Source organism: Trichechus manatus, unplaced genomic scaffold (genome assembly GCF_000243295.1).
Source record: "Trichechus manatus latirostris isolate Lorelei unplaced genomic scaffold, TriManLat1.0 scaffold00150, whole genome shotgun sequence".
Taxonomy (NCBI): domain Eukaryota; kingdom Metazoa; phylum Chordata; class Mammalia; order Sirenia; family Trichechidae; genus Trichechus; species Trichechus manatus.
Window position 1 is genome coordinate 3,522,075 of NW_004444086.1, and position 27,386 is coordinate 3,549,460.

The 27,386-nt window shown below is 40.5% G+C and overlaps 1 protein-coding gene across 1 annotated transcript in view; it reads right to left on the reverse strand.

The window, feature by feature from the left end:
* The window catches only part of ALPK1 (alpha kinase 1), a 127,820-nt gene that overhangs the window by 14,555 nt on the left and 85,879 nt on the right, over positions 1–27,386 (reverse strand). The window contains exon 5 of the mRNA XM_023740217.1: positions 4,423–4,621. Within this exon, the coding sequence (XP_023595985.1) occupies positions 4,423–4,621 (199 nt within the window). The remainder of the gene's footprint in view (positions 1–4,422; positions 4,622–27,386) is intronic.

Here is a 27,386-nt window from a genome sequence, read left to right on the forward strand (position 1 = left end):
GCCTCATCTCCAGTTCTTGGGACTTGAGCCGTCAGCTTATCTGCCGAACTTGGGATTCGTCGATCTGCACAGCCTGTGAGCAGGAGCCCTGCTCTCTGACCTGCTGATCTTGGGCTTGCCAGCTTCTGTGGCTGTGTGACTTGGGAGAGGCCTCTACCCTGATCCACAGACTTGAGACGTTCTAGCCTCTACAATTGCGTGAGCTGTTTCCTTGATATAAATCTCTCTTTATATATATATTTATACACTTTACTGGTTTTCCTTCTCTAGAGAACCCAGCCTAAGACACCATCTCATAAGGTCTCCCCTAACTACCCTACTTCAAATTGTCATAGAGACGTATACCCTTGGCTGTGGTAGATTGTGTTTCCAAAGAAGGTCACAACAACATCTTCTATCCCACATCCTCTTTTGCAATGTGACTTTGCCATTAAGAAGTGAAATCTAGAGTTTATTTCCTCTCTCCCTGAATCTGTGCTGGCCTTATGACCTATTTAGACCAATGGAATGTGGAATAAAGGACACTGTGTACGTTTCTAGGCTGAGCCTGAAGAGATCTGTAACTTCTACTTTAACTTCTTGAAACCAAGCCACCACGTTGTGAGGAAGCCCAAGCAGCAACATGGAGAGGTCCATGAAGAGAAGTCCCTTCCCTGACAGTCCCAGCTGAGTTCCTAGCTGGCCACCAGTATCAAATCCCTACTGTGCGCGTGAGGCCATTTTGGACCTTCGGGCTGCTCCAGCTCCACATACAACTTAAAAGAATCACCTAGTCGAACTATAAAATTATGAGAAATAATAAATTGTTATTATTTTAAGCCACTAAGTTATGGGGTAGTTTGTAACATAGCAATATGCTACAAACAACAAAACTTGGGTTCTGTTACAATAACAACAATTGGGTACCTAAAAGTGGGGTACTGCTGTAACAAAAACTTAAAACATATGGCATTAATGTAGGAACCGAGTGTCAGGTAGAGGCATGAAGGGTGTTGAGAAGACTGTAATTGGAGACTGAAAAGGCAGTGAGAAAATTGTTACTGGAGATTTTAGAGAAGGAAACACACATCATACAGTGGCAGAAGTTTGGCAACACTGTCTCCTGTAATAATGTAGAAAATAGAAAATACAGCTGAAGGACTTGCAGATATGGCTAAGGAGATTTCCAGGAAGAATGCTGGAAGTACCAAAATAGACTTTTTTTTAGCTACCTAGGATAAAGTACAGGAAGGAAGAGATAACTAAAGAGGGAACTATTCTATTTTCAAGCAGAATTTAGAGGAAATATAGAGGGTCCAGAATAGTCTTTCCAGCCAGGAAGAGATTATCAAAATAAATTAAAATCTGGGGACAAAGATCAAGTCCAGGGATTTCCAGTCAAATGTGACTTTAGGGTCAAGATCAAATCAAAGATGTGGCTGTAAAACCTTTTGTTAAGACCGTGTACCCCCTGGACCAGACTAAAGGACTTCTAAGAATCTTAAAAATGCTGTCCCATAGCACCCTGATTTGAAGCCCAAAGTAGAAGTCAAAGATAATTGTAGGTGTGGATTTGTGTTTAACTTTTTCATTCCTATTGGGACAGAATGTGCCCACAAACATTTTTGGGTTCTCAGGTTTCTTGGGAGGATACTTTTGCCACTAAAAGTATTTGCTGCCCTCCAGTGGGGGCTTGGAGCCCTTGTGGCACAGTGGTTAAGTGTTTGGCTACTAATGAAAAGGTCGGCAGTTCGAATCCATCACTGCTCCTTGGAAACCCTATGGGGGCAGTTTACTCTGTCCTATAGGGTCCCTATGAGTCAGAATTGACTCGATGGCAATGGGTTTGGTTTTTGGGTTTTAGTCGGGGCTTGTGTAACAGTGAAAAATGAAAGAGATGTTCTTTGATGGAAATTCACTAAGGTAAGAGGCTTACGTATGAGGCAATCCATCTAGGAAGTGTGACTGGGTCAAACTTTTGTCTCTTTTGGCTTTTGTATGGGTAGATAATCCTTGTAAACATATTTATGGCTTCCTGTGGGATGGTTAGGGAGCCCTGGTGGGTTTGGTTTTTTTTGTGTGTGTGTGTGTCATATTTGGAAAACCAGAGGTATGCAATGTAACCAAATAGAAGGCGCAATTATTGTTGGGAAATTATAGTCCCACAAATCATTGTACCATATTTTGGCATGTTTATTGGGACATATGTGCCCCACAAAATATGTATCAAAATCCATATTTCATAACAAAATTTCAGAAATGCTCCTTGATTCAGTATGTCTTCCATCACCAACAAAAAATTCAAAGCAGAAAATCACAAGGTAATGAAAGAGTCTAAGAAGAGCAGTGATAGTTCAAAATGAAAAGAGACTCTGGCTCCTCAACTTTCTATGGGTGGGGAGCAGGCTGAGAAAGATATTCAGTGTCAAAGAGATTTATTTTCTTAAGAAATGTCTTATGGAAAAGAAAGGATGACTCAGGATAAATCCAAGAGCTTTGGGGAACCACTCCCTGAGAGAAGAAGTGGGCCCTAATCAAGGAACGTTCCCAGTCTGTGGGACAGAAAGACTTGGTGATACATGCCTGGCTGGATTTTAGATTACTACGGACATAGTGAGGAGCCCTGTTGGCACAATGGTTAAGCACTTGGCTGCTAATCAAAAGGTTGGCATTGAAACCCAACAGTTGCTCTGTGGGAGAAAGTTGTGACAGTCTGCTTCCTAAAGATTACAGCCTTGGAAAACCTATGGGACAGTTCTACTCTGTCCTTAGGGACACTGTGAGTCGGAACAGACTTGATGGCACCTAACAACAACAACATAGTAAAAGCAGGAATGATATAATGAAAGGAGCTTGATGAGGCCACTCTAGCGGCTCTGAGCGCGCGCTGCCTCTTTAACAGCTCACTGCAAAACAAACGCTGAACACCACTTCCGCTTTTCACCTTTTTTCGTAAAAGCGAAAATCCTCTTAGGATTTCTTTTGGTTAGTGAGGACAGTTAATAATGTAGGTCTTTCCGAAAAGCAAAGTGGCGGTAAAGCGAACTTTTGAAAAGCGGGGGATACCTGTACACAATTTCTGCGTGTTTACAGCAGAAGATGCTGCGATTGCTCAGTCCTCCATGCTGATCGATTTGGAAGTCTGAGCCTTTTATCTCTAACTTTTACTCTAAAATATCTCTTAAAGGCCAGAGTTATTAAAACAATGTTGTTAATTGCTGTCAAGTCGGTGCCTACGCATGGCGACCCCTCGTTCAACAGAATGAAACATTGCGTGGTCCTGCACCATTTTCACGATCGTTGGTATGCTCAAGTCCATTGTTGTGGCCACTGTGTATTTTCAGTGCCTTCCAAACTAAGGGGCCCATCGTCCAATACTATCTATATAGGACAATATTCTGTTGTGATCCATACGGTTTTTACTGGCTAATATTAGGAAGTAGATCACCAGGCCTTTCTTCCTAGTCTTTGTCTGGAAGCTCTGCTGAAACCTGTCTACCATGGGTGAGCCTGCTGATATTTGAAATACTGGTGGCATAGCCTCCAGCATCATAGCATCAAGCAAGCCACCAAAGTATGAAAAACTGACAGACGACTGGTGGATTAAAACAATAATAATAGCTAAAACCAACCAAAATATCAGCCAGTCCTATGTTTCTGGGAGATACAATTCAAATTTTGTTTTCATGAGGCTTTCAGTTAATCCTCTAGTCTTTCACCCTCGGAAATGATAATAGCAGGGTACACATTTATAAACCTAATGGTCATTAGTAATTTCAATAATAAAAGGATTCTATGGAAGTGGACTTGGTTATAATACCTATATAACAGCCCACCCTCCCCTCCAACCCCTTTGCAAACTACATTCTAAGCTATAATGTCAGCCTCATTTTTTCGTTTCAAAGTGACAGGAAAATAAAAAAAGACTTTAAGACCTAATCAGGTACTGTACCATGTTCTGAGTGGTGAAAAAAAAAACAAATTACTTCAGTGGGTTTGTCAGTTTTATTGTTAGCATAGTCAAGTGGTCCTACAGAAAAGAGACAGGAGAGCTAAGAAAAAATAGTAGAATTCTAAGCTGCTTTTTAAAGGATCTTGGTCAGAAGTACAGCAATTCAGATACCTCTGTTTGAAAGCAGCAGGACAGATTTGTTAGAAGACAAAAGCTCCAATTAGTATTTTCCACACCCTTTCACAATTTTCTCTACTGCTTTTGGCTCTGACACCCTTTATGCCAGGGCCTTTGTACTGGCAAAGAGGTGGGTGGAAGGGCATGGAGGCAGGGCAGGGGGAGGGAGGAAGGGAGGCTTGAAAAGATGGCACACGGGGCCCTTAGGATGCCACGAAGTCTGCCCTCAGAAGTCAAGTAGCTCCGGAGGGAAGGGAAGCTGAAGACAAGACAACGTTCAGGACCCGCAGGGAGGCCAGCAGGAGGGCACCTACCTGAGTTGACTGAGATTCGGGCTTGGCGAATAACCACCTGTGGTGCAACTGGTGTTCCTGGCTGCAACTTGTGGAGGCCTTTGGCGACCTGTAGGAGTTTGCTGGAGACATCGAGCCCATACAGGAACCGGTCCATTAGGAACACAATAGCTGCAGCAGTAGCACAGTCCTGAGCTTGGATGGATTCTTTCAAGGACGCCTGAAGGAACATCCAAAGAACATCACTAACCAGACAGAAATAGAGCCCGGAAGGAAAAGAAGGCAGTCTGAGGACAAAGCTTCAGCTTTTAGGTATTTTTGTTAAAAACAACAACAACGAAAAACCTATAGAAAGGAGAAGAAATATACTTTATTAGGTTACTGAACCAAAAGAAAAAAAAAATAGTCTGATTTAATTGTGGGATAAAATAATATTTCACTTATTCCATTTTTCCCAGTACAGATCTAAAATTATTTAAATGATAGATGCATATTTCCTGTTGTTAAAAATTCAAACAATTCAAAAGCTTACAGAGTAAAAATTAAGAGCGCCCCTTCGTTTCTCACTCCTTAACCTTCTTCTCCCCCAATTTCATTCCTACTCTCCCCTGATAATAGTTTGGAGAGATTCTTTCAGAACTTCTATGCTTTAGAGTATACTTAGACATTAACTGATTCCTTGCCCTGCCTTCCCCTTCCCTTCCTCCTTCCCTCCCTCTTTCTCTCTCTCTTTCTTCTCTTCTTTCTTTCTTACATAAATGAGATCACACTAGACATACTGTTCTGTTGCTTGTTTCCTTCAGTTATCATTCCTCTGGGTGAGATTTCCACATCAGTTCATCAAAGACATTCTGCTTCCTTTATTGCCTACATTTTAATTAAGGGGAAATACAGACTTTTAGGTAACATTTTAAATTTAATTTGTACTATTATGTTTAGTTAATAAATAAAAGAAGAAACCAGGCATGAAATGAGAGTGTAACATAAAAAGTGAGAAGAAGAGATAAAGCAAACTTGTATGGAAAAACATTACCTTTTGGTCATTTAAAGTATATACTAAAGACATTTCAAGTTATGCAGCTAGTAGCATAAATGAGTTCTCCTTTTTCTAAACTAAATCAAGCTGAGTGTTTTCTGGGCATGTTAGCTCAAATATGAAGTCTAGAAAGCACTGTAAGCACTGCCCATTTTCTTACCACAGGCTACTACCCAAAGCACTGCTTTCTTCCCCTCATATTCTTATGTACTAGCACCTATTGGGCAAAACTGTGTGTCAGGCACAGTGCTATGTATGTTGCATTTATTAACTCATTTAATTCTCACAACAGTCCTAAGAGGCAGGTTTTATTATTATCCTCATTTTACAGATGGGAATCTTGAGACACAGAGAGGTTAAGTAACTTGTCCAAGGTTACATGATCTGTAACTGAAAGCTGGAGTTGTAACACAGGAGGTCTAGGTCCAGATCCCACGTGCTTTATCCTCATGCTGTTATTATTAGCTGCCATGGGATCACCCAGACTCATGGCGGGCCCATGCACAAAAGAACAAAACGTTGCTCAGTCCTGTGCCATCTCCATGATAGGTTGTGGACTGGACAATTGTGATCCATAGGATTTTCATTGACTGATTTTCTCAAGTAGATCACCAGGCCTTTCTTCCTAGTCTGTCTTAGTCTATAAGTTCTGCTGAAATCTGTTCAGCATCAGAGCAACATGCAAACCTCCACTGAAAGATGGGCGGTGGCTGTGCATGAGGTGCGTTGGTCAGGAATTGCACCCAGGCCTCCCACAAGGAAGGCAAGAATTCTACCACTGAACTGCTCCCCACTCTCCTCCATGATATACCACTTTTATATTAATAAAGCTGGAGAATGTATACATCATTGATCTGATGCTCATAATTTTGTTACTAAATACCATGATATGCAATAAATGCTGTTGCAGTTACCAGTCTAAGCATAGTTTAATTTAACAGACTAAAAGAGGAGGATGCATTCACATTGGGAGGATAATTCTGCTTTTCAAAGCCCAACCCTGAAACAGGTCTTTTAGAGTTTCAATTTGAGACTTGCAGATGTCTAAGTAAAACTGGCCTAAACCTTTACATGTAGCCCATTCTGAGGATCTGTAGTACTACTCACTCAGCTGAGATCTGATTTCTGGTTTATATATTTTTCTTTTAGGTGTGATGATCTATGGCAATGCCTATGAAACACAGCATTTATATTCACACGAGTTCATCAACCAGGTAATGACTATCAATAACTAGCATAATAACACCTCTTTTTTCAAACTGATGCTTTCTTAACTCATTAAGGCTTTTAACTATCAAAATGTGTTTATTAAGCTGGGAAAATGACAATTTGCACTCATGTTTATCCTTTAATTCTAATTAGTCATTATTCTCATTGCAAAAGAGATGCCAATTGTTAGCAAGAATACACCCACTCCTCACTTATCGACATGGTTAGGTTCTAAAGACTAGGTCATTATGTAAAAATTGGCATTATGCAGAAATAGGAGACAGCCACATCAGATCACAAAATGGAGGATGACTACATCATTATACAACAAATTACAGCATTACATAATTGCCAAATTACATCATTATATAACTGTCAAATTACATCATTACATAACTGACAGATTATATCATTACATAACTACCAAACCACTGAGAATCATGGCCCAGTAAAGTTGACACAACCTTAACCATCAGAACCAGTGTTACTTTCGCCTCATCCCTCAGCCTTTGTTACTGCCAGACGTACGTCGCTGATGAGCAAAATATTTGGATACTATATTTTTTACTATTGTCTTAAATGTGAAATGTCAGATAATGATATAGTCGATAAGTGAGGAGTAGATGTACCTCATATTTCCTCTTGATGTTTCCGTCCATATGAAAGGAGCTCAATTTACTGTAGCACTCCTGGCCTCTGTCTACACTGTAGCTCACTTTGCCCCAGAGAAGGTGAAGTGACTAATCTGATTGGTAAATTTAGGAAGAATAAACCGGGCATGCATACAGTGGTGTCACTAGGGTTGGTGTCATCCAGTGCAGTAACTCATGGTATCACCCCTCCAAAGATCTCCTCCCATACCAGACCATACAGAATCCTTAGTAGTGTTTTTTGTACTAATATTGCTCGTAAATAGTAATTCCCATATATTACTCCTTCTTATCCTTAAATTACTACTTCATTCTCAAAAAAAGTTATTGATATAGGTACATAAATACTAATTACCACAATACTGTAGCTAAAACACCAGAAACTTTCTAGATAAGACTTATGAAATGGAAGAGCAGAGAAAAATCTGCTTCCTGTAGACAGCTTGTTCCCAAGAGAAAGGAGGAGAAGTTAAGCTGTACATGCAGTGGCATCACTAGTGGTATGTGGAGGTGTGTGGACCGCATCCGGTGACAATGTCAGAGGAGATGACACCAAAATGACTGTCTATAAAAATACCCCTATAATTAGGTATAACAACAAAAACATTTTTTGTAAGCCCAGCTTAAAAAAAACCCGTTGCCATCGAGTCAATTCCGACTCATAGTGACCCTATAGGACAGAGTAGAACTGCTACATAGGGTTTCCAAGGAGTGCCTAGTAGATTCGAACTGCATGTACAGCTTAACTTCTCCTCCTTTCTCTTGGGAACAAGCTGTCTACAGGAAGCAGATTTTTCTCTGCTCTTCCATTTCATAAGTCTTATCTAGAAAGTCACCCTGTATGGGGTGTTCTGCTTGGCCCAATATTTCCTGTGACTGAGTAGGGAAATCTAAGTAATTCTGGGGTTTAGTCAGCAGACCCCTTATGCTCTAACACTGAGCGTTATCTTCCAACTTAGCCTTTACCAGTATTAAAGGTAACATTTGATCTCTTATCTGCCTAACTCTTTTGTTTTATTTCTCAATTTGCTCAGAATCCAGGACAAAAGTGTGGTGCTATTGGAAACTACCCCCACCCCCAAAACATTAATCATTGTCTGACACTCCATAACCATTTCTAAGGAAAACTGCTCTGCCCACAGCTCCTGACTTGTAAGCAGTCATATTTTTTGCTATTTGACTTTATATAACTCCTCCCTCCCTGTGGCCCACCAGATCAAAGCTAACCTAAAAGTAGAGACCTGATAGCTGGTCCCATGATTCTGTGGCCTAGCTTGAAAAAACAAACTGATCATACTAGACCCAAAACAGAAAGAATCTTCCAAATGTTGCAGAATACAAAGAAGCAGAAAGTAGAGTGCAGCTAAGCCACATTATCGGGCAGTACTGGAGTGTAGACCCAAGAACAAGGACAGCTGTGAATCCAGATCCACCTCTTCATGAGTGCTCTTCTTGGAGTTATATGTCTCTTTATTGTCCTATTGTATCTTCATAACAATGTACATCACCTTTTATGAGTTTTCCTGAGGGACTCTCTGTTTCTTACAACCAAATAAAGCCTAACTAAAACTGAAATGCTCAAAATTTCTATTGAAGTTTGTCAAGTAAATCATTAAGTTGAAAAATATAAGTTCCAAAATGAGAAAATTCAGTCGTTTAACATTCATAAAATATAAAGCCAAAGATGGAAAACAAAATTGATGATTTTATGTATGCCCAGCTTTGTCTGATAAGGCCAGCCTCTGAGCAAGACTCTTTCTTGAGTCAGGTACACACAACCTCAGTTTGCAACCTCAGCTGCTCACTGCAGAATTTGCAGCAACCCTCGATGTTAATGGCTGCTGACTGATCGGGGTGGTGGCTGTGGCAATTTCTTAAAAATAAGACAACAATGAAGTCTGCCACATTGATTGACTCATCCTTTCATAAAAGATTTCTCTGTAGCATGTGATGCTATTTGATAGCATTTTACCCACAGTAGAACTTTTCAAAATTGGAGTCAGTCCTCTCAAATCCTACAGCTGCTTTATCAACTAAATTTATGTAAATTCTAAAGCCTTTGTTGTCATTTCAACAATGTTCACAGCACCTTCACCAGCAGTAGATTCTATCTCAAGAAACCACTTTCTTTGCTTATCCATGAGAAGAAACTCCTCATCTGTTAAAATTTTATCATGAGATTGCAGCAACTCAGTCACATTTTCAGACTCCACTTCTAATTCTAGTTCTCTTGCTTATTTCCACCACACCTGCAGTTACTTCCTCCACTGAAGTCTTGAACCCCTTGAAGTCATCCATGAGAGTCAGAATCAGCTTCTTCCAAATTCCTGTTAATGTTGATATTTTCACCTCCTCCCATGAATCACCAATGTTCTTAATGGCATCTAGAATGGTGAAACCTTTCCAGAAGGTTTTCAATTTACTTTGCCCAGATCCATCAGAGGAATCACTATCTATGGCAGCTATAGACTTATGAAATGTATTTCTTAAATGGTAAGACCTGAAAGTCGAAATTACTCCTTGGTCCATGGGCTGTAGAATGGGTGTTGTGTTAGCAAGCATGAAAACAACATTCATCTCCTTGTACATCTCCCTCAGAGCTCTTGGGTGACCAGGTGCATTGTCAATGAGCAATAATATTTTGAAATAAATCCTTCTTTCTGAGCAGTAGGTCTCAACAGTGGGCTTAAAATATTCAGTAAACCATGTTGCAAACAGATGTGCTGTCACTCAGGCTTTGTTGTCCCATTTACAGAGTACAGGCAGAGTAGATTTAGCATAATTCTTAAGGGCCTTAGGATTTTTAGAATGGTAAATGAGCACTGGCTTCAACTTAAAGTCACCAGCTGCATTAGCCCCTAACAAGAGAGTCAGCCTATTCTTTGAAGCTTTGAAGCCAGGCACTGACTTCTCCTCTCTAGCTATGAAAGTCTTAAATGGCATCTCTTCCAATATGAGGCTGTTTCATCTACATTGAAAATCTGTTGTTTAGTGTAACTACCTTATCAACTATCTGAGCTAGATCTTCTGGATAACTTGCTGTAGCTTCTACATCAGCACTGGATGCTTCGCCTTGTACTTTCATGTTTTGGAGACAGCTTCTTTCCTTAAACCTCATGAACCAACGTCTGCTAGTTTCAAACTTTTCTTCTGCAGCTTCCTCACCTCTCTCAGCCTTTACAGAAGTGAAGAGAATTAGGCTTTGCTCTGGATTAAGTTTAGGCTTAAGGGAATGTTGTAACTTGTTCGATCTTCTATCCAGACCACTAAAACTTTCTCCATATCAGCAATAAAGCTGTTTCTCTTTCTTATCATTTGTGTGTTCACTGGAGTAGCACTTTTAATTTCCTTCAAGAACTTCTCCTTTGCAGTCACAACTTGGCTAACTGTTTGGTACAAGAAGCCTGGCTTTCAACGTATCTGGGCTTTCGACATGCCTTCCTCACTAAGCTTAATAATCATTTCTAACTTTTAATTTAAAGTGAGAGACGTGCAACTCTTCTTTTCACTTGTACACTTAGAAGCCATTGGAGAGTTATTGACTGTCCTAATATCAATATTGTCATGTCTCAGGGAATAGGGAGGCTCGAGGAGAGGGAGAGAGATGGGAGAATGGCTGGTCGGTGGAGCAGTCAGAACACACATATTTATTGATTAAGTTTGCTGTCTTATAAGGGTGTGGTTCATGGTGTCACAAAATAATTACAATAGTAATATCAAAGATCAGTGATCACAGATCACCATAACATATATAATAATGAAAATGTTTAAAATATTGTGAGAATGTGACAGAGAGACACAAAGTGAGGACATGCTATTGGAAAAATGGTGCCAATAGACTGGCTCGATGCAGGGTTGCCACACACCTTTAATTTGTAAAAAACACGATATCTGTGAAGCGCAATAAAGCGAAGTGCAATAAAATGAGGTATGCCTGTACATAGCCTTCATTATGATGAGAGAATTCTAAGAAAAAAACAGGAGGAAAAAACCCAAAGACCAAGTGAAAAAAGTGTTCTTGTTATGTATTTAAAAACAAAAGAAAACTTCCTTGGAGATGGCCTTTAATTTCAGTGTTTTAAAATTCTCTAGTAAATGCTGGTGTCATGAGAGCAAATGATGATTTGGTAATTAGCTGGTGATTACTCCAATTGTGCACTCATGCTGAGTTGCAGTGAAGCTTTGTAAGTACAGTGGAACCTTTCTGTGATGTGGTCTCCTTGAGTTGAGGAGACAGAGTGAGAAGTCTCGGGAGGCTACAGTGGCTACAGTTTGCAAGGCAGAGTACCAGAAGGAGAGAGTTGCAGAGATCTTCAGAGGACCCCCCTTGAGTCTTCAGCAAAATACTGATTAGCTCATGTGTGGAAAGAAATCACCAGAGGCTGGGGAAAAGAACCAACTGGAAGTAGCAGAGGAAACAATCCTCAGGTTTCATGCAGTTTGTGTTTTCTCTAGCCAGAGTGAAATATCTTGTCATTCACAGGGCATGGACTAGAGTATTCAGAGGGTATTGCTTCAGTAAACAACCACCTCCCCCTCCGCCAAAAAAAAAAAAAAAAAACATTGCCATCAAGTCAATTCCAGCTCATAGAGACCCTATAGGACAGAGTAGAACTGCCCCATAGGGTTTCCAAGGAGCAGCTGGTGGATTCAAACTGCCATCCTTTTGGTTAGCAGCCGAACTCTTTAATCACTACACCACCAGGGCTCCTCTGCTTTAATAGTGGGCCAAAATTAGCCTTAGACTAAAGCCTGCTCTTGTCCCACTCTAAAATTTTAAAAACAAGCCTTGAATAGATCAGTTTTCCAACAAAGCTTAAGAATATTTATAGGCATACAAAAAATATCCACCATATAATAAGGTAAAATTTACAATGTCTGGCATCCAATCAAAAGTTACCAGGCAAGTAAGAACCCCACATTGCAGAGAAAAATCAACCAACAGAAACAGACCCAGAAATGACAGTTATTATAACTGTATTCTATATGTTCAAGAAAGTAGAGTAAAAATTGAGTACATGGAGTAGAGACAAAAAAAAAAAATGATCAAAACTTCTAGAGATACAAAAATGTCTGAGATGAAACCATAGGGATCTGGGTTTATTTCTTGCCTCAACCATTTACTTGCCATGGCAAGTTACTTAATATTTAACTTCTATGAGCCTCAATGACCTCATCTGTGAAATGAGGGTAATATCTGTTCGCATTGCTGTTTCAAGAATAGAGGAAGTATGGGTAGAATGATCGGCATAGACGTAGGCATACTGCAGCTGTGCCCAAATGTGACAAGGAACGCTATAAAAAAAATTAGGAAAAAGAAGTCAGTTCACTATCCCCACTCTCTGTATGACAAAGTATCAATAACAGGCAGAGAAAATCTCCTGAAATAAGTGGCAGTAGAATTTTCAATAAAGTAAAAAGGAAACAATGGGTTATGCATATAACATCTATAAGGCTTATCTCAAAAAATGGCTAAGCTTCTAATTTCTTTTAATCGCTTTCTTCTCTTCACTAACTCTGAGGAGTGATGTTACCAGAAACTGAGAAAGCAAAAGGAAAACGAGCAGGCTGTATGGCACTTGGTGAAGGAAAGCTGGTTCTTGAAAGCGAGCCTTCTCAGCACGCACGTGCGAGTTGCTGTTGGCTGTGCCCAATGGAGGAATCCCTCCTCAAGCACCTGTAAACTGATGCTGCAAACACCCTATTCTGCACCCCGCACGAATATGCCATATATTTGAGCAGAGAACATTGCCTAATCTATTTTTCCCCCTTCTACTCTTAATAGATTGGAACACAAAAGCCTGAGAGAGGGTGACCTGCCAGACAAAAGGGCCTTTGATTTCCTTGGAAAAGTAGACTTGGAGGAGGATGGAAGGAATCCAAGTGGCCCTATTATTTCCACTTGCACTAATTAGACATTTTTCTGTCAGCTATTGAGCACTGCTGAGAGGCCAAACTCACTGAATTCAATTCTAAAGTGTTTACAGAAGTTTGCATCTGTTTGTGTCTCTTCAGGAGGAAAATAAGCACTTCAATAGCATTGTGGAAAATCTAAACGAAGCATCCTATTCTGGAGGACCTGGCATCCCCGCAGCTGCATAATTTAGCTCAGTTCAGGGCCCAAACCTCTCGCATCTCTCTCCAAAACCTAACGACGCAAAATACAGAGAAGTCAACTCAGGAGAATCTTTTCTTTCTTTTAATTTTCTTTTCTCTGCCTCTTTTGAAACGGCAGCATGCTGGGCAGGACACACAGATTTAGGTGGGTATCGTTCTTGCAGCCCCTCTCTCATGTTTCTACCAGCACTCTGAGAAATTAATACCCACTTTCATTTGCTGCCAAGTGAGGGGATAGTAAATTCCTCAGCAGCCAAGTAGAATACATCACCATCCTGGGAATCTCCCTTAAACGTACACCCGGGGAGCACTCTGACATCAGAAGCAGAGGAATGAAAGGAGGCCAGAGTGTGTGGTAGGGAAGGGACACTAAAGAGAAAGTTCCCCTACATGGTAAAATGTGCCTGGGTTATGCACAATTAGATTAACATGAAAGAGGACCCCTCTCCCTCCCCAACCCCCCAAAAAAGAAAGAAAAAGAAAACAACACAAAAACCCTAACCCACTGACTACATGGGCAGGGCCTTTGAAATGCATATTGGTCTACATGGCATTTGATTCAGGATTCTTTTTGTTTGCGTTTTCCCTGCCTACGACTGACCTACCATGACACAGGACTCAAAAATATGATCTTTTGAGGTAGTGTCACAATAACAGAATTTTAGTGTTGTAATGAACATAGTATAACTCAAGTTCAAAAATGAATGGAATTCTATTCCTTTATCTTTCCACAGAGTCTGACTTAAGGGGAAGGTTGTCCAAATATATTCATTCAGTTGTGTCACTCTTGTTGAATGACTACGTTTAAACAAAAATATATATATGTGGATAAGAGAGTGTGTTGAATTTCCAAAAAGACAGGCTCACACACACACGCACGCACACACACACACACACACACACACACACAGTTGCTTTTTCACATCTGTTTTCAGGATGAGAAATATGGGGTCCTAATTGAGTTTATGGCACAAAGGGAACTTCATGGCTAGGAAGCTGAGTCAGGTGGTAAAGGAATTAAACTTAACAATGAGACTTCAATGCACAGATGATTGAAAAAATGCTAAAGAGCCTTTTCTAAGGGCTTTTGCTGAACAGCAGCAAGGAAAAGTATGTGCTGTTTTCATGGTTCCTTGCGTTAGTGCTAGCCCCTCCTAATGCTGAGCATCAAGTTTGGGTCCCAGCTATGGGTTCAAAGCCACGATGTGTTCACAGCAATGACAATGGCAGCTGTTCTCAAGGGGGGCTGGGTGAGGGGACTCAGAACCAAAGCCATCTGGCACTGCAATTGGCAGGAGCGGTGTAAAGGGAAATTATTGCTGCATAGCAAATTGGGAGATTGGAAAAAGGCAGGCGAAAAGGGGGGAGGATGTCCTGAGGTGATGAATTAGCAGAATAAACAAGTGAAAAGTGATTGACGCCTGCATGGTTACGTATCACCAGTAAAACCGAAGTGAGAGTAGAACTGGACTACACAAGATCAGTGGAAGACTGAACATGGCATGCTCCGTATTTGTCCACCCTCTGAAATATAAGAAGAGAGAGGAAAAAAACCGAACTTCCTAAGTTCTATGCCCAGGATCTGTTAACATTTCATCCGCCTTTCCTTTATTTTAACAATGGAAAATGCAGATTCAAGCATGCTCGGAAAATAGTTACGAGCTTTTTCTCTCTCTCAATACCTGCAGACAACATTTTGCGTCATGTCTCCCTGCTACTTCTCCCTTCTTCTCTCAAATCTACTTAAGATGCAGCTGGCTGCTTGTTAAAGGAAAACAAAGGCAATATCAAAATAGACAATCACCTAACCAGGATTCTGGTTACCCTCATAGTCCCTGGGAGCTGCACGCCTTGCCTGTCTTCTGGACGCCAGGTTGCTATGGCAGCTATCACTATTGGTGATTTCAACACCCACGTTGTCGATTAATCCAGGACACTGGTATTTCTTGTGCATGACCTCCTTCTCTCCAATGATCTTGTCCTCCATCCAACCTCAGTCACCCACTCCCATGGTCATACCCTAGAACTTACCATTTGGACAGCATCACAGCCAGAATCTCAATATAAACATTCCATTCTCTGATCTTTATCTCCTATCTTTTTGCTCCTTTCCTCTATAATCCAACTCCAATAATTCTGCACCCTTTCCAGAACATCCACACAATCCGTTGACCCTATGATGTTTTTGCTGTACCATCAATCCCCTCATGGACTCCTTCATCTCTTTAAATTCCACATGCTTCATAATAAGGGCCCTAGATTGCTTTGAAGAGACTGTTGGTAGATTTGTGAATATTGAGAGTGATTCTGATGAGGGCTCAGAAAGAACTGGGAGCCGTGATGTAAGCTTCTATTGCCATGAACAGAATGTGGTGAGGCTTTAAAAGGAAATAATAAATATGTGATTAGACACTGGAGGGAAGGTGATCCATTTTATGCAGTGGCAAAGAACTTACCTGAACTACGTTTGAGTGTTTGGTGGCAGGTAGAACTTGTAAGTGTAAGGAAGTCAAACTTGGCTGTTTGGCTGAGGAAATTTCGAAGCCAAATCTTAAACGAACAGTATGGTTTCTCCTTGCCACTTACAGTACAATGTGCGAGAAAAGAGAGGGACTTAAAAATGAACTGTACAAAATGAAACCAGAACTTAAAGACTTGAAAAATTCTATTGTACAAACTAAGGAAACATGTCCTGGAAAAACTTTCACCAAGGGTGTGGCTACTCAATCTTTTGTTCAAAAGATGAACCTCTGACTGATACTGCCATTGCTGAAAGGGACAGAGATGGTACAAAATGAAGAAAAAAAAAAAAAAAAAGCTGCCTGTATCCTGGAATTTTATAGGCAGGAAATGGGCCAATGGGGCGATTTGGTTGTAAACATCTGTTGTCCTCAAAGAAAAGGAAAGCACCATCCTGGGAACAGTTTAGAGATCTGTAGAACTGCTGGAGAGACCATGCAGACAGGGCTGCTTCCATTTCAAAGGGGGAATCACTGCCTTCATTTCAAAGTGGAAAAACTGCCTCCTAGGTTTTAAAGAGTCAGGTCTCTTCCAACTTGGTTCCGGAGTTTGGGGTTGTCACTCAGTCAGACCAAGAGGATAGGGGCTACCACTGAAAGCTGAGAGGGTGGGGCTGCCATGCCCAAGGGCCAGGAGAATGGAGCCTACCTGGGCCGAGAGGTAGGGTCACCACTTAATGGACTAGGAGAATGGGGCCACCCAAAGCCAAGGGAGCAGAGTTATCCCAGTAGGCCTGGAAGGCAGGGCTGATGCCCATGGCCAAGGGGCCTCCACCCAGAATTAGGAGAGCCTGGCCAACACCGAAGAGTCTGGAGAGCGGGGCCATTATCCAGATGGCCCAGAGAACAGAGGACTATTTTCAAGCCTTGGGAGCTAATGTAATTTGTTCTGCTGGGTTTTGAACTCATTTGGTGCTTGTGAACCCTTCTTTCCTTCTAACTGCTTTCATTTGTAATGTAAATGTTTACCCTGCTTCCGTTCTACCATTGTACTTTGGAAGCAGATAACTTGTGTTCTAGATTTCACAAGTTCACAGATGAAGAAGAATTTTGCCCCAGGATGGAACCCACCCAAATTCTCACCCATACTTGACTTAGATGATCCAAAAGATAAGATTTTGGATTTAGACTTGATGTGGTAATGTGATAAGACTTTTGGAATGATGTGATGGGATAATGTGTTTTGCATGTGGGAAGGCCATGAATTTTGGGGGGCCAAAGGGTAGAATGTTATGGATTGAATTGTGTCCCCTAAAAATATGTCTAAATCCTAACCTCTATATCCTGGTGGTGAAGTGGTTAAGAGTTTGACTGCTAACCAAAAGGTCAGCAGTTCGAATCTACCAGGCACTTCTTGGAAGCCCAATGGGGCAGTTCTACTCTGTCCTATAGGGTCACTATGAGTTGTAATCGACTCAATGGCAATGGGTTTTGTTTTGTTTTTTTTTCTATACTTGCAGGAGTTCTGGTGGCGTAGTGGTTAAGCTCTCCACTGCTAACCAAAAGGTTAGCAGTTCAAATCCACCAGGCACTCATTGGAAACCCTATGGGGCAGTTTTTTTTATCCTATAGGGTCACTGTGAGTCAGAATCAACTCAACGGCAACAATTATACTTGTGGCTATAATCCCATTTGGGAATACGGTTTCTCTATTATGTTAATGAGGTCATATCAGTGCAGAGTGTGTCTTAAGCCAATCACTTGTGACTTATAAAAGGAGCAGATTAGGCACAGAAGCAAGTTAGCAGGAATAGATAAATGCCACATGGAGATCTTCAAGGAATGCTAACAAAAATGCTAGAGAAGCTGAGACAAAGACTTCCCCCAGGGGGGACAGAAAGAGCTCTCCCCTAAAGTGGTGACCTGAACTGAGACTTCTCGCCTTCTAAACTGTGAGAAAATAAATTGTTGTTCGTTAAAGCCACTCACTTGTGGTATTTCTGTTATATCAGCATCAAGAAACTAAGATAACAAGCAATAGCCTCCTAACTAAAATCCTTGCCTTTGCCACCCATGGCCCCTCCCCCAGTCTGTTTTTCACACAGCAGCTAGAGTGAGCGCTTTAAAATGCAAATTAATGTCAATTCCCTGCTCTAGACTTTAACATGCCTCCCTATCACATTTAAAATGAAATTTACATCTGTTACCATGCAACAAGAATATGATAGTCTGACTACTTCAGTAACCTATTTCCTCCCATTCTCATCATTTCTCTCTTCTGCAGCCTCCTTGCCCATCCTCCAACAAGTCAAGCATTGTTGCCTTTCGGCCTTTGCACTTGTTGGTCTCTCCGTCTGGTACACTCTTCCCTCAGCTCTCTACACAGCTCCCCCATTCAGGTCTGGGCTGGTGGTACTGGGGGAGGAACTCTCATGGGGAAGTTCAAACTGTTATATTGACATACTATTTGAAATGTTAAATTGTTTTAATGGAATTCTGAAAATATATCATAGTCATTTTTGATAGGCCTAATAACAAGATCTGGCTAGAGGTTTGACTACTCTATTTCATCTTAGCTTCTGTTTGTCTTACCTTGTAAATATAACAATCCCTGTAGCCCTAAGCATGTCCTTTTGTCATTTAGTTCATGCAATAATAATAGCTAACATTTACTGAGTGCCTAGCACCATTCTAAGCATTCCATGTATCCATTCTTTTCTTCCTCCAAACAAGCTATGAGGTAGGTGTTATTATTGCTATCATGGTAGAGGTAGCAAAATGGAGGCCAACAATTTAGGGAACTTGCCCAAGATGACAAAGCTAATAAGGGGAAGCACTGGGATTCAAACCTAGGCAGTCTAGGTCCCAAGCCTGCTTCCTTAACCTCTACCTATACTGCCTTAATTTTATCAGGATTGTCACTGTTATCAAAAACATTTGTCAGAGTAGTGGCAGATATATAATGCAAAGAGAATTGTTTTGGACCCCATTGTCCCTAGGGTTCCTTGTTTTTTCTTTAAAGTAATAATTATCACTGAAAGAATTAAGAGCTTAATTGTGCATGATGCAGTTTTAAGAGCTATGCATATTAGAGAAACACATGGAACTGATTTGTCACTAGAATTTTATAATCCAAGAAAGTCATATTCACATAACAGAAAAAAAAAGCTTAATTAGTGAGGGTTAGGCTTGCTCTACTAAAACCTCACACACACACACATATATATATAGCCCTGGTGATGCAGTGGTTAGAACTACTGCTGCTAACCAAAAGGTTGGCAGTTCGAATCCACCAGCCGCTCTTTGGGAACCCTATGGGGCAGTTCCACTCTGTCCTATAGGGTCTCTATGAGTTGGAATCGACTCCATGGCAATGGGCTTGGTTTGGTTTTATACATATATGTATATATATATATAAAGTCCCAGACTACTAACTGAGAAAGGAGCCCTGGTGGCACAATGCATAAGCGTTCAGCTGCTAACTAAAAGTTTGGCGTTTCGAACTCCCCTAGATGTTCCGAAGGAAGGACCTGGTGATGTGCTCCCATAAAGATTACAGCCTAGAAAACCCTATAGGTCACTTCAACCCTATTATATGGGGTCACTATGAGTTGAAATCAGCTTGACAGCACCTAAAAACAACTCAACTGGAAAGTGTCAGCTTAGGAGATGGTTATTCATACCACAAAGTAGTCTTCATTTGGTAGAAAAATTCACTGTAAGATTCTTAAATAGTGAGCTTTCATATCTTATTTGAATCTTATAAATATTTCATTGATGACAAATATCCAAAAAAAAAACAAAAACAAAAAAACCCGTTGCCGTCAAGTCGATTCCGACTCATAGTGACCCTATAGGACAGGGTAGAACTGCCCCATAGAGTTTCCAAGGAGCTCCTGGTGGATTTGAACTGTCAACCTTTTGGTTAGCAGCCATAGCTCTTAACCACTACATCACCAGGGTTTCCTGATGACAAATAAGATACTTAAAAGGGGGAATAAAATAGTGGTATTTCAACCAGGTTGTATGTTAGAATCAACAGAGGTGTTTGAAAAATACAAGTTACTGGCTCTCAATAAAGATCAACTAAATCAGAATCTCCAGGGAGTATGACTTGGGAATATATATTTTTAAGAAGCTGCCCTCTTCCTCCTCACACACATCCCAGGCAATTCTGATTCTGTCATTCTGTTGACTAGAATTTGGAGTTTCTGGCATAAATTATGAACTAAGTCTAAATTATGCACATTTTACACATATTAGGCAAAGATAGGGCCTTACACAAAGAGTTAGGAGAAGTTGTCATATAGTCCTTTGCTCAAAATAATAGCATGGGAGTGCTACTGAGAGACAGGGTTAGGAGTCTGACCCATAAGCCCTATTAATGTTCTGCCTGACAATGATTGCAGAAGGCTCAGAGATTTCAATTTTATGTAAAATGTCGGTGGAAATAATTCAAGTTTAGTATCAAAGTCCACCATCTGTCTGTTAGTTTCTTGTACTGCGGTGGCTTGTGTGTTACTATGATGTGGAAGCTATGCCACTGGTATTTCAATACCAGCAGGGTCACCCACGGTGGACAGGTTCCAGCAAAGCTTCCAGACTAAGACAGACTAGCAAGAAAGAGCTGGTGATCTACTTCCAAAAATTAGCCAGTGAAAACCTTATGGATCACAACAAAACATTGTCTGACTCACTTGCTTTGGACATGTCATCAGGAGAGATCAATCACTGGAGGAGGACATCATGTTTGGCGAAGCAGAGGGCCAGATAAGGCGAGGGAGACCTTCAGTAAGATGGTTTGGCACAACAGTCACAATAATGGACTAGAACATGCCATGAGGATGACACAGGACCAGGTAACCTTTTATTCTGTTGTACATAAGGTCGCCATGAGTTGGAGTCAACTCTACAGCAGCAATCTTATCTATCTGTATAATAGTAGGTTTTTAAAAACCATGAAAGAACACACTTGGCCTCTAGTATTTACTTAGTGAAAATGTATTAAAAGTTTCAGAATTGAGTTGATACTACTTTAAAAATTGTGTCAGATTACACATACATATGGAACTAAATCCAACCAGAATGCTCCTTTGAAGGAAGAATGGCGAGACTGTGTCTTACACACTTTGGACATGTTGTCAGGAGGGATCAGTCCCTGGGGAAGGACATCATGCTTGGTAAAGTACAGGGTCAGCGAAAAAGAGGAAGACCCTCAACGAGATGGACTGACACAGTGGCTGCAACAATGGGCTCAAGCATAACAACGATTGTGAGCATGGCGCAGGACCGGTGTTTCGTTCTGTGGTGTGTAGGGTCACTATGAGTCAGAACCAACTTGACGTCACCTAATGACAATAACAACAATGGAAAAGAAGCTGATTTGTTGAGACTATTCTCATGCGGAAGCTAGTCAAACCAAAGGGAGTTACTGTGGGAAAGTGAAAAGAAAAAGGGCTTTGGCTACACAGATGTACTACTTAATTTTGGGCAAGGTACTTAATTTTTTTAATTTAGTCGGAATCCACTCGATGGCAATGAGTTTTTGGTTTCATCTATAAAATAAGAATAATAATACTCACCACCACATAGACTGCTAAAAAGATTAAAGAAAAAAATACGTAAAGTGCCTGACACTTCAAAGACACTCAATAAGTAATAACTCACTGTTTTGATGGGTGGATCTGTGGACTCCGACTCTGAGAACTCAAAAATATAAAGGAAATTATTAAAGTTTCAACTGACGTTTACCAATGACAAACACATTGAACTTTACTAACATTAAAAAAAAAAAAAAAAAATGAATTGACACCAGCCCCTTACTTTGTATGTCAGATGGTTACTCATCACAGATGGTACACAAAAATTCCTCACTGTGGAAGAGCTGACCATGAGAACTCACTCACTGGATTGTGTTCAGTGTATTGTATTGCAGTTCATATAGGTCTGGTTAAGTAAGTGTACAGATTATATGATCAGAAACCGTACCCACTTCAGAATATTTTGTAATGAAAGGTGGAAAGACTACAAAAATTTCAAAGCTAAGTTATTTAAAGAATGGTTGTATTTTGAGGCTTAGGTGTTTTTCTTTTATAAACACAAATGTGTTTCAAATCTGCTAACCTTTTCTGTGATGACAAGTGGCTGACAACTGTACACTACCCAACAGGTATATTTAAAAATATCTTTTAAATAATGAGGGTTGAAAGTGTTTTCATCATTGGATTTTGGTACTAAAAACAATGTATTATCTGTAAAATAAAATCTCATAAACGCACACAAATGGGAAAAACTTAACCCGTTTAAAAATCTTGCAAATGAAGAGTTTCAATGGGTTTTGACTTCCTTTGTTAAAAAAAAAAAAAAAAAAATCTTCTGAATAACTTGCAGAAACTTCCCACTAGGAAAGGTGGACATTTGTTAGCTGAACTTCAACAAATGATTTTTCATAATTGGCGGATGGACTACAATGTGAGATTCATGAATTTGTAATCATAACGAACCTCTTTTATTTTGCTCTATGTATCTTTGAGATGTAATTTAAAAAATGACAACCACTAAAACCAAGTATTAAAATGAACTCTAGTAGCCAGACCTTCAAAGCACAATGCTAAGCCAAGATTTTAAAGACTAATTAATTATATTCAATTACAATTTTAGTGTGAGCAAGAAGGCCTGCACGCCAATAATGCAGTTTTAAAAATTATCTGAAAATATTCATTTAATCTTTATTTCATTCTTCTTAAATGTCTACTCTATAGAAATACATTATATATAAAATAGAAGTCATAGTATATGTACACAACTTATTAAATAAATAAAATTTATATCGTGGTGCATGCTCAAAAGTTTTTACTGATGAGATGAGCAATAAAAAAAAAATTGAAGACAAATGATTGAGAATGAGTAGATTAATGGGATGGGTAATGGCAAATCTCCTTTCTGCTATGCAAACACATCCTAAAAAAGACAGGCCTAATCTCAAAAACCTATGAATCTGTTGAGCTTAAGAATTTTCAGTATTTACTCCTGTGAGTGAAGCATGTTTGTTCTGTTAAATAGGGCATGTGATTGCACATCATGAAAAGATGGTGGCAAGCAGAGGGAATGGCAGAGAGCAGATGGCCTGGGGTTACATCCCAGCTTCCAAAAACCAAACCTGACTCATAGCCACCCTATAGGAAAGAGTTTACAACTGCCCCATAGGGTTTCCAAGGAGCAGCTGGTGGATTTGAACTGCTGACCCTTTGGTTAGCCAAGCTCATTACGTTACCAGGGCTCCAGAGCTTAGCCACACTTTCTATTAAGGTTTGAGACATCTCTCAAGCTCTCCAAGCCAGTCATGTCATCTGCAAAATGGGCATAATAGATTCTACTTTGTAGGGTTGTCATTAATATTATATGTTGTAAGGACCATGTTGTTGTTAGCTGCCATCAAGCTGTTTCTGACTCATGGCAAACTTATCAGATTGAATCACATGAAATCGGCAGGGCACAACATTTATTGACACACAAAATGGCATTTTCATATGGTTCAACCTAATGTAAACAGTGCTAGGCATATGATTGGAACCAAATATGTGGAAATGATAATATTGTTGAAGCTCTTTATTTACTTAACATATAAGATTTGGCATGTGATTGTCTTACTTGCTCACAGGAGTGAATGAATATGTCACTAGGATTTATCATTTTCTGGATGTCACTGCTTTCTTTTGTCTGCCCAGCACTTCAACCTGTTCATTTTCTGCTGGCATTTTGAGCTGGGTTGCTCTGCCCACTTGTCTCAGTTGAATCAACTCCTACAGGACTTGGCTCAGTCTTCAGGCCTCATTACGAGACACATGAAATTCACTCCATAGGGTTAGCCCTCATCAAAGGGATAACTCGCATGCCTGATTCTGTAGCAACCGAAGTTTCGTTGGTAGAATTTTAAGGACAAGCCACCATTTTAATTTATCTTCCATTGAAACTTGAAAGTACCGTATTAAAAGGGCAGTTTTTGGCATGGTTTTAGAGTAGGGTTTAAATCCTTGGTGATTTAATCATACTCTGTCTGAAAATACATAGGCCTTGAGGCTGATATTTGTTCTCCCAAGTTTCCATTCTGTTGGCATCTAATTTTCACCTACTAAATGAAATTTATTTGGGAAGAATCTAAACCTTGTATCTGGCTTCTTTTCAAAACAAGAACTATAATGTTCCAATAGAAGAAATTAAAATTTTATATGTTGATAATTGGAAATCACGAAATTTTTGTTTTAATTAATTCTGCTCTAAATAAAAAGTCAAATTACATTAACAGAAGGGCCACAGGGACCGGCTATGGGGCAGCAGAGAGAGCAGGATGCAACAAGAGAAAAGTTGCCCCAGTCCTACAATGTTTTTGTTAGTTGCTGTCGAGTTGATTTCGACTCATGACGACTCTGTATGTGCAGAGTAGAACTGCTCCATAAGGCTTTTAAGGCTGTGACTTTTTGGAGGCAGATGGCCAGGTCTGTCTTCCAAGGAGCCTCTGGGTGGGTTTAAGCTGCCAAAGTTATAGTTAGAAGTCAAGCACTTAACTGTTTGTACCACTCAGGGACTACCTAGCCCTACAGTATCATTGCCACTGAGTCAATTCCCACTCGTAGTGACCCTAAAGGACAGAGCAGAACTACCCCATAGGGTTTCCAAGGCTGTAAATCTTTACAGAAGCAGACTGCCACATCTTCCTTCTGCTTAGTGGCTGAGGGGTTCGAACTGCCAATTTTTTGGTTAGCAACAAGTGCTTATCCAGTGTGCCACCAGGGCCCCTTAGTCCTATTATCCAAAAACCAAACCCATTGCTGTCGAGTTGATTTCAACTCATAGCGACCCTAAAGAACAGGGTAGAACTGCCCCTTAGGGTCTCCAAGGCTATAAATCTTTACGGAAGCAGACTGCCACATCTTTCTCCCAGGGAGTGACTGGTTGGTTCAAACTTCCGACCTTTGGGTTAGCATCCGAGCACTTTAACTACTGCACCACCAGGGCTTCTTTAGCTATAATAACCACCAAAAACCAAACCCACTGTCGTCGAGTCGATTCTGACTCATAGCAACCCTATAGGACAGAGTAGAACTGACCCATAAGGTTTCTAAGGAGCAGCGGATGGATTCGAACTGGTGACCTACAGCCCTGACTAAAAAGCTCACTCAACCACGGAATTGTGCAGATTCCAGGAGGAAACACCGAGCTCAGGATTAGGAGACCTGGATGTCAGTTCCTGCCTAGCTGTGTGACTTAAATGGGCCACTTCTTATGGGTTTGTTTCCACGCCTACCAAGCAAATAGCTTGCAATAGATCATCTCTACATTTCCATCAAGTTTTGATGGTCTATCATTTGATAAAGAGGTGATTTGCTTTCATTAATAGCAATTTTACATATGTATGTATATATATCCCATGTGTGTATGCATGTGCGTGCTAAAATTATCTCTGAAAACATAACTGGAGGATAATAATATTTAGCTTGTAGCAGGCCATCAAAGGGGAAGAGAAAAGATTTGGAACTAAGAACATTGCATTTCGAGTCCTTAATTTACTGGTGAAAAGATGCATTGTCCAAGTCACTCAGTTAATGATATTAGCTTTTCCATTGTTAAGATATGAACAGTTCAATATTTATACTGTTAGAGAAATGGTGAGAGTTTATGTTTTTGAACATTTGACACAAATCCCTGGGTGGCACAAACAGTAGAGCGCTCAACTACTAGCATGGCAGTTCGAACCCACCCAGAGGCACCTGGGAAGAGAGTCCTTGTGATCTGTTTCCGGAAGCTCACAGCCTTGAAACCCTATGGAGCAGTTCTACTCTGCACACACGGGGTCACTATAAGTCAGAATTGACTCCATGGCAACTAACAACAGTAACAGACTTAAGAACAACTGCTCAACAGACACTTTTCTTCCCCAGTTTCTCCCTCCCTCCTTTATTATAATGGTTACCAGAAAAACAAACAAACCAACAAACCAAACCGGTTGCCGTCGATTACGACTCACAGCGACCCTATAGGACAGAATAGAACTGCCCCATAGGGTTTCCAAGGAGCGGCTGCTAGATTTGAACTGCTGACCTTCTTGGTTAGCAGCCGAGCTCTTAACCACTGTGCCTCTAGGCCTCCTTATAATGGTTAAGAGATGTTTATTGTGAAGAATCAAAGGAGTATAAAGAATAAAAATAACTAGTAGACCCACCATCTTAATGAAAATATTTGTCCAAATTTATTTAGAAGATTTTGTTGTTCAGGATTAGTATCAGGTACTTTTGTAAAATGTACTTTTTTTTTTGTGGAATCAATGGAGATTTTTCCATCCTAAATTCAAGCAGAGGAAAAATGTCTGATTACTCTCTTAGAAAGAGGGCACTGGCTGCAGTGTGGAGAAAAGTTGTCAACATGGGTAGTGTTCACCAATATATTTCTGGGTTTCCTGCTTCTGAGCTTATGTTAGGATCATACTTCCCTGATCCTTTGAGATGAGGTGTGACCATATGACTTATTTATTGACCAATAGCCACTCCTGTATGGATGTCTGTAAAAGCCCGTGTGCAACTGATCATTTCCTTTGCCCTTGTTGTGAAAACTACTGACATTCTAGATGTAAGAATTCTGGGTCCCTGATCTTAGATAGGATGTAGCAAGACAAAAGAACAAACCCTTATTGCTTTAAGCCCCTGAGATTTTGGAATTTTTTTTCTGTAGCATAACCTACCATAACCAGACTGATACAAGGTATAGGACTAGAGGTAAGGAGGGGAGTTGGATATAATCCAGTTAAGAGATGACAGAGCCTGAACCAAGATATCTGCAGTAGGGTTGGGGAAAGGAAGATGCACTTGAGAGACATTTACAAGGAAAATTAGTAGGGTTTGGTGACCAATGAGATGTGAGGTGTGAGGGGAAGGTAGAGCCAAAGATAACTCCTAGGTACTGATTTGGGTAACTGGGTGACTTGTGGTACCATTTACCGATTAGGTGATCCCTGAAGGAGGATACGACTTGGTTGGTGGAGGGAGAAGGGGTTGGGAGATGATGAGCTCACTTTTGGACCGACTGAGTTTGAGACACCTAGCCTATGGATTGAACTGTGTCCCCTAAAAATATGTGTTGGAATCCTAACCCCTATACCTGTGGACGTAATGCTGTTTGAAGCACGGTTTTCTTTGTTATGGTAATGGGTCGTATCACTGTAGAGTGTGTTCTAAACCTAATCACCTCAGAGTTATAAGTAGCAGCATAGACACTTAGACAGCAAGCACAAACAGGTGAAGATAGATACTATGCCATGTGAAGATCATCAAGGAACCAAGGAATCCTGGAAGAGACAAGGATCTTCCTCTAGAGCAGACAGAGAGAGAGCCAGAGCCCTAAATTCAGACTTCTAGCCTACTAAACTGTGAGAAAATAAATTTCTGTTCTTTAAAGCCACTCACTTGTGGTATTTTTGTTACAGCAGCACTAGGAAACTAAGACACCTGGGATATCTAAATA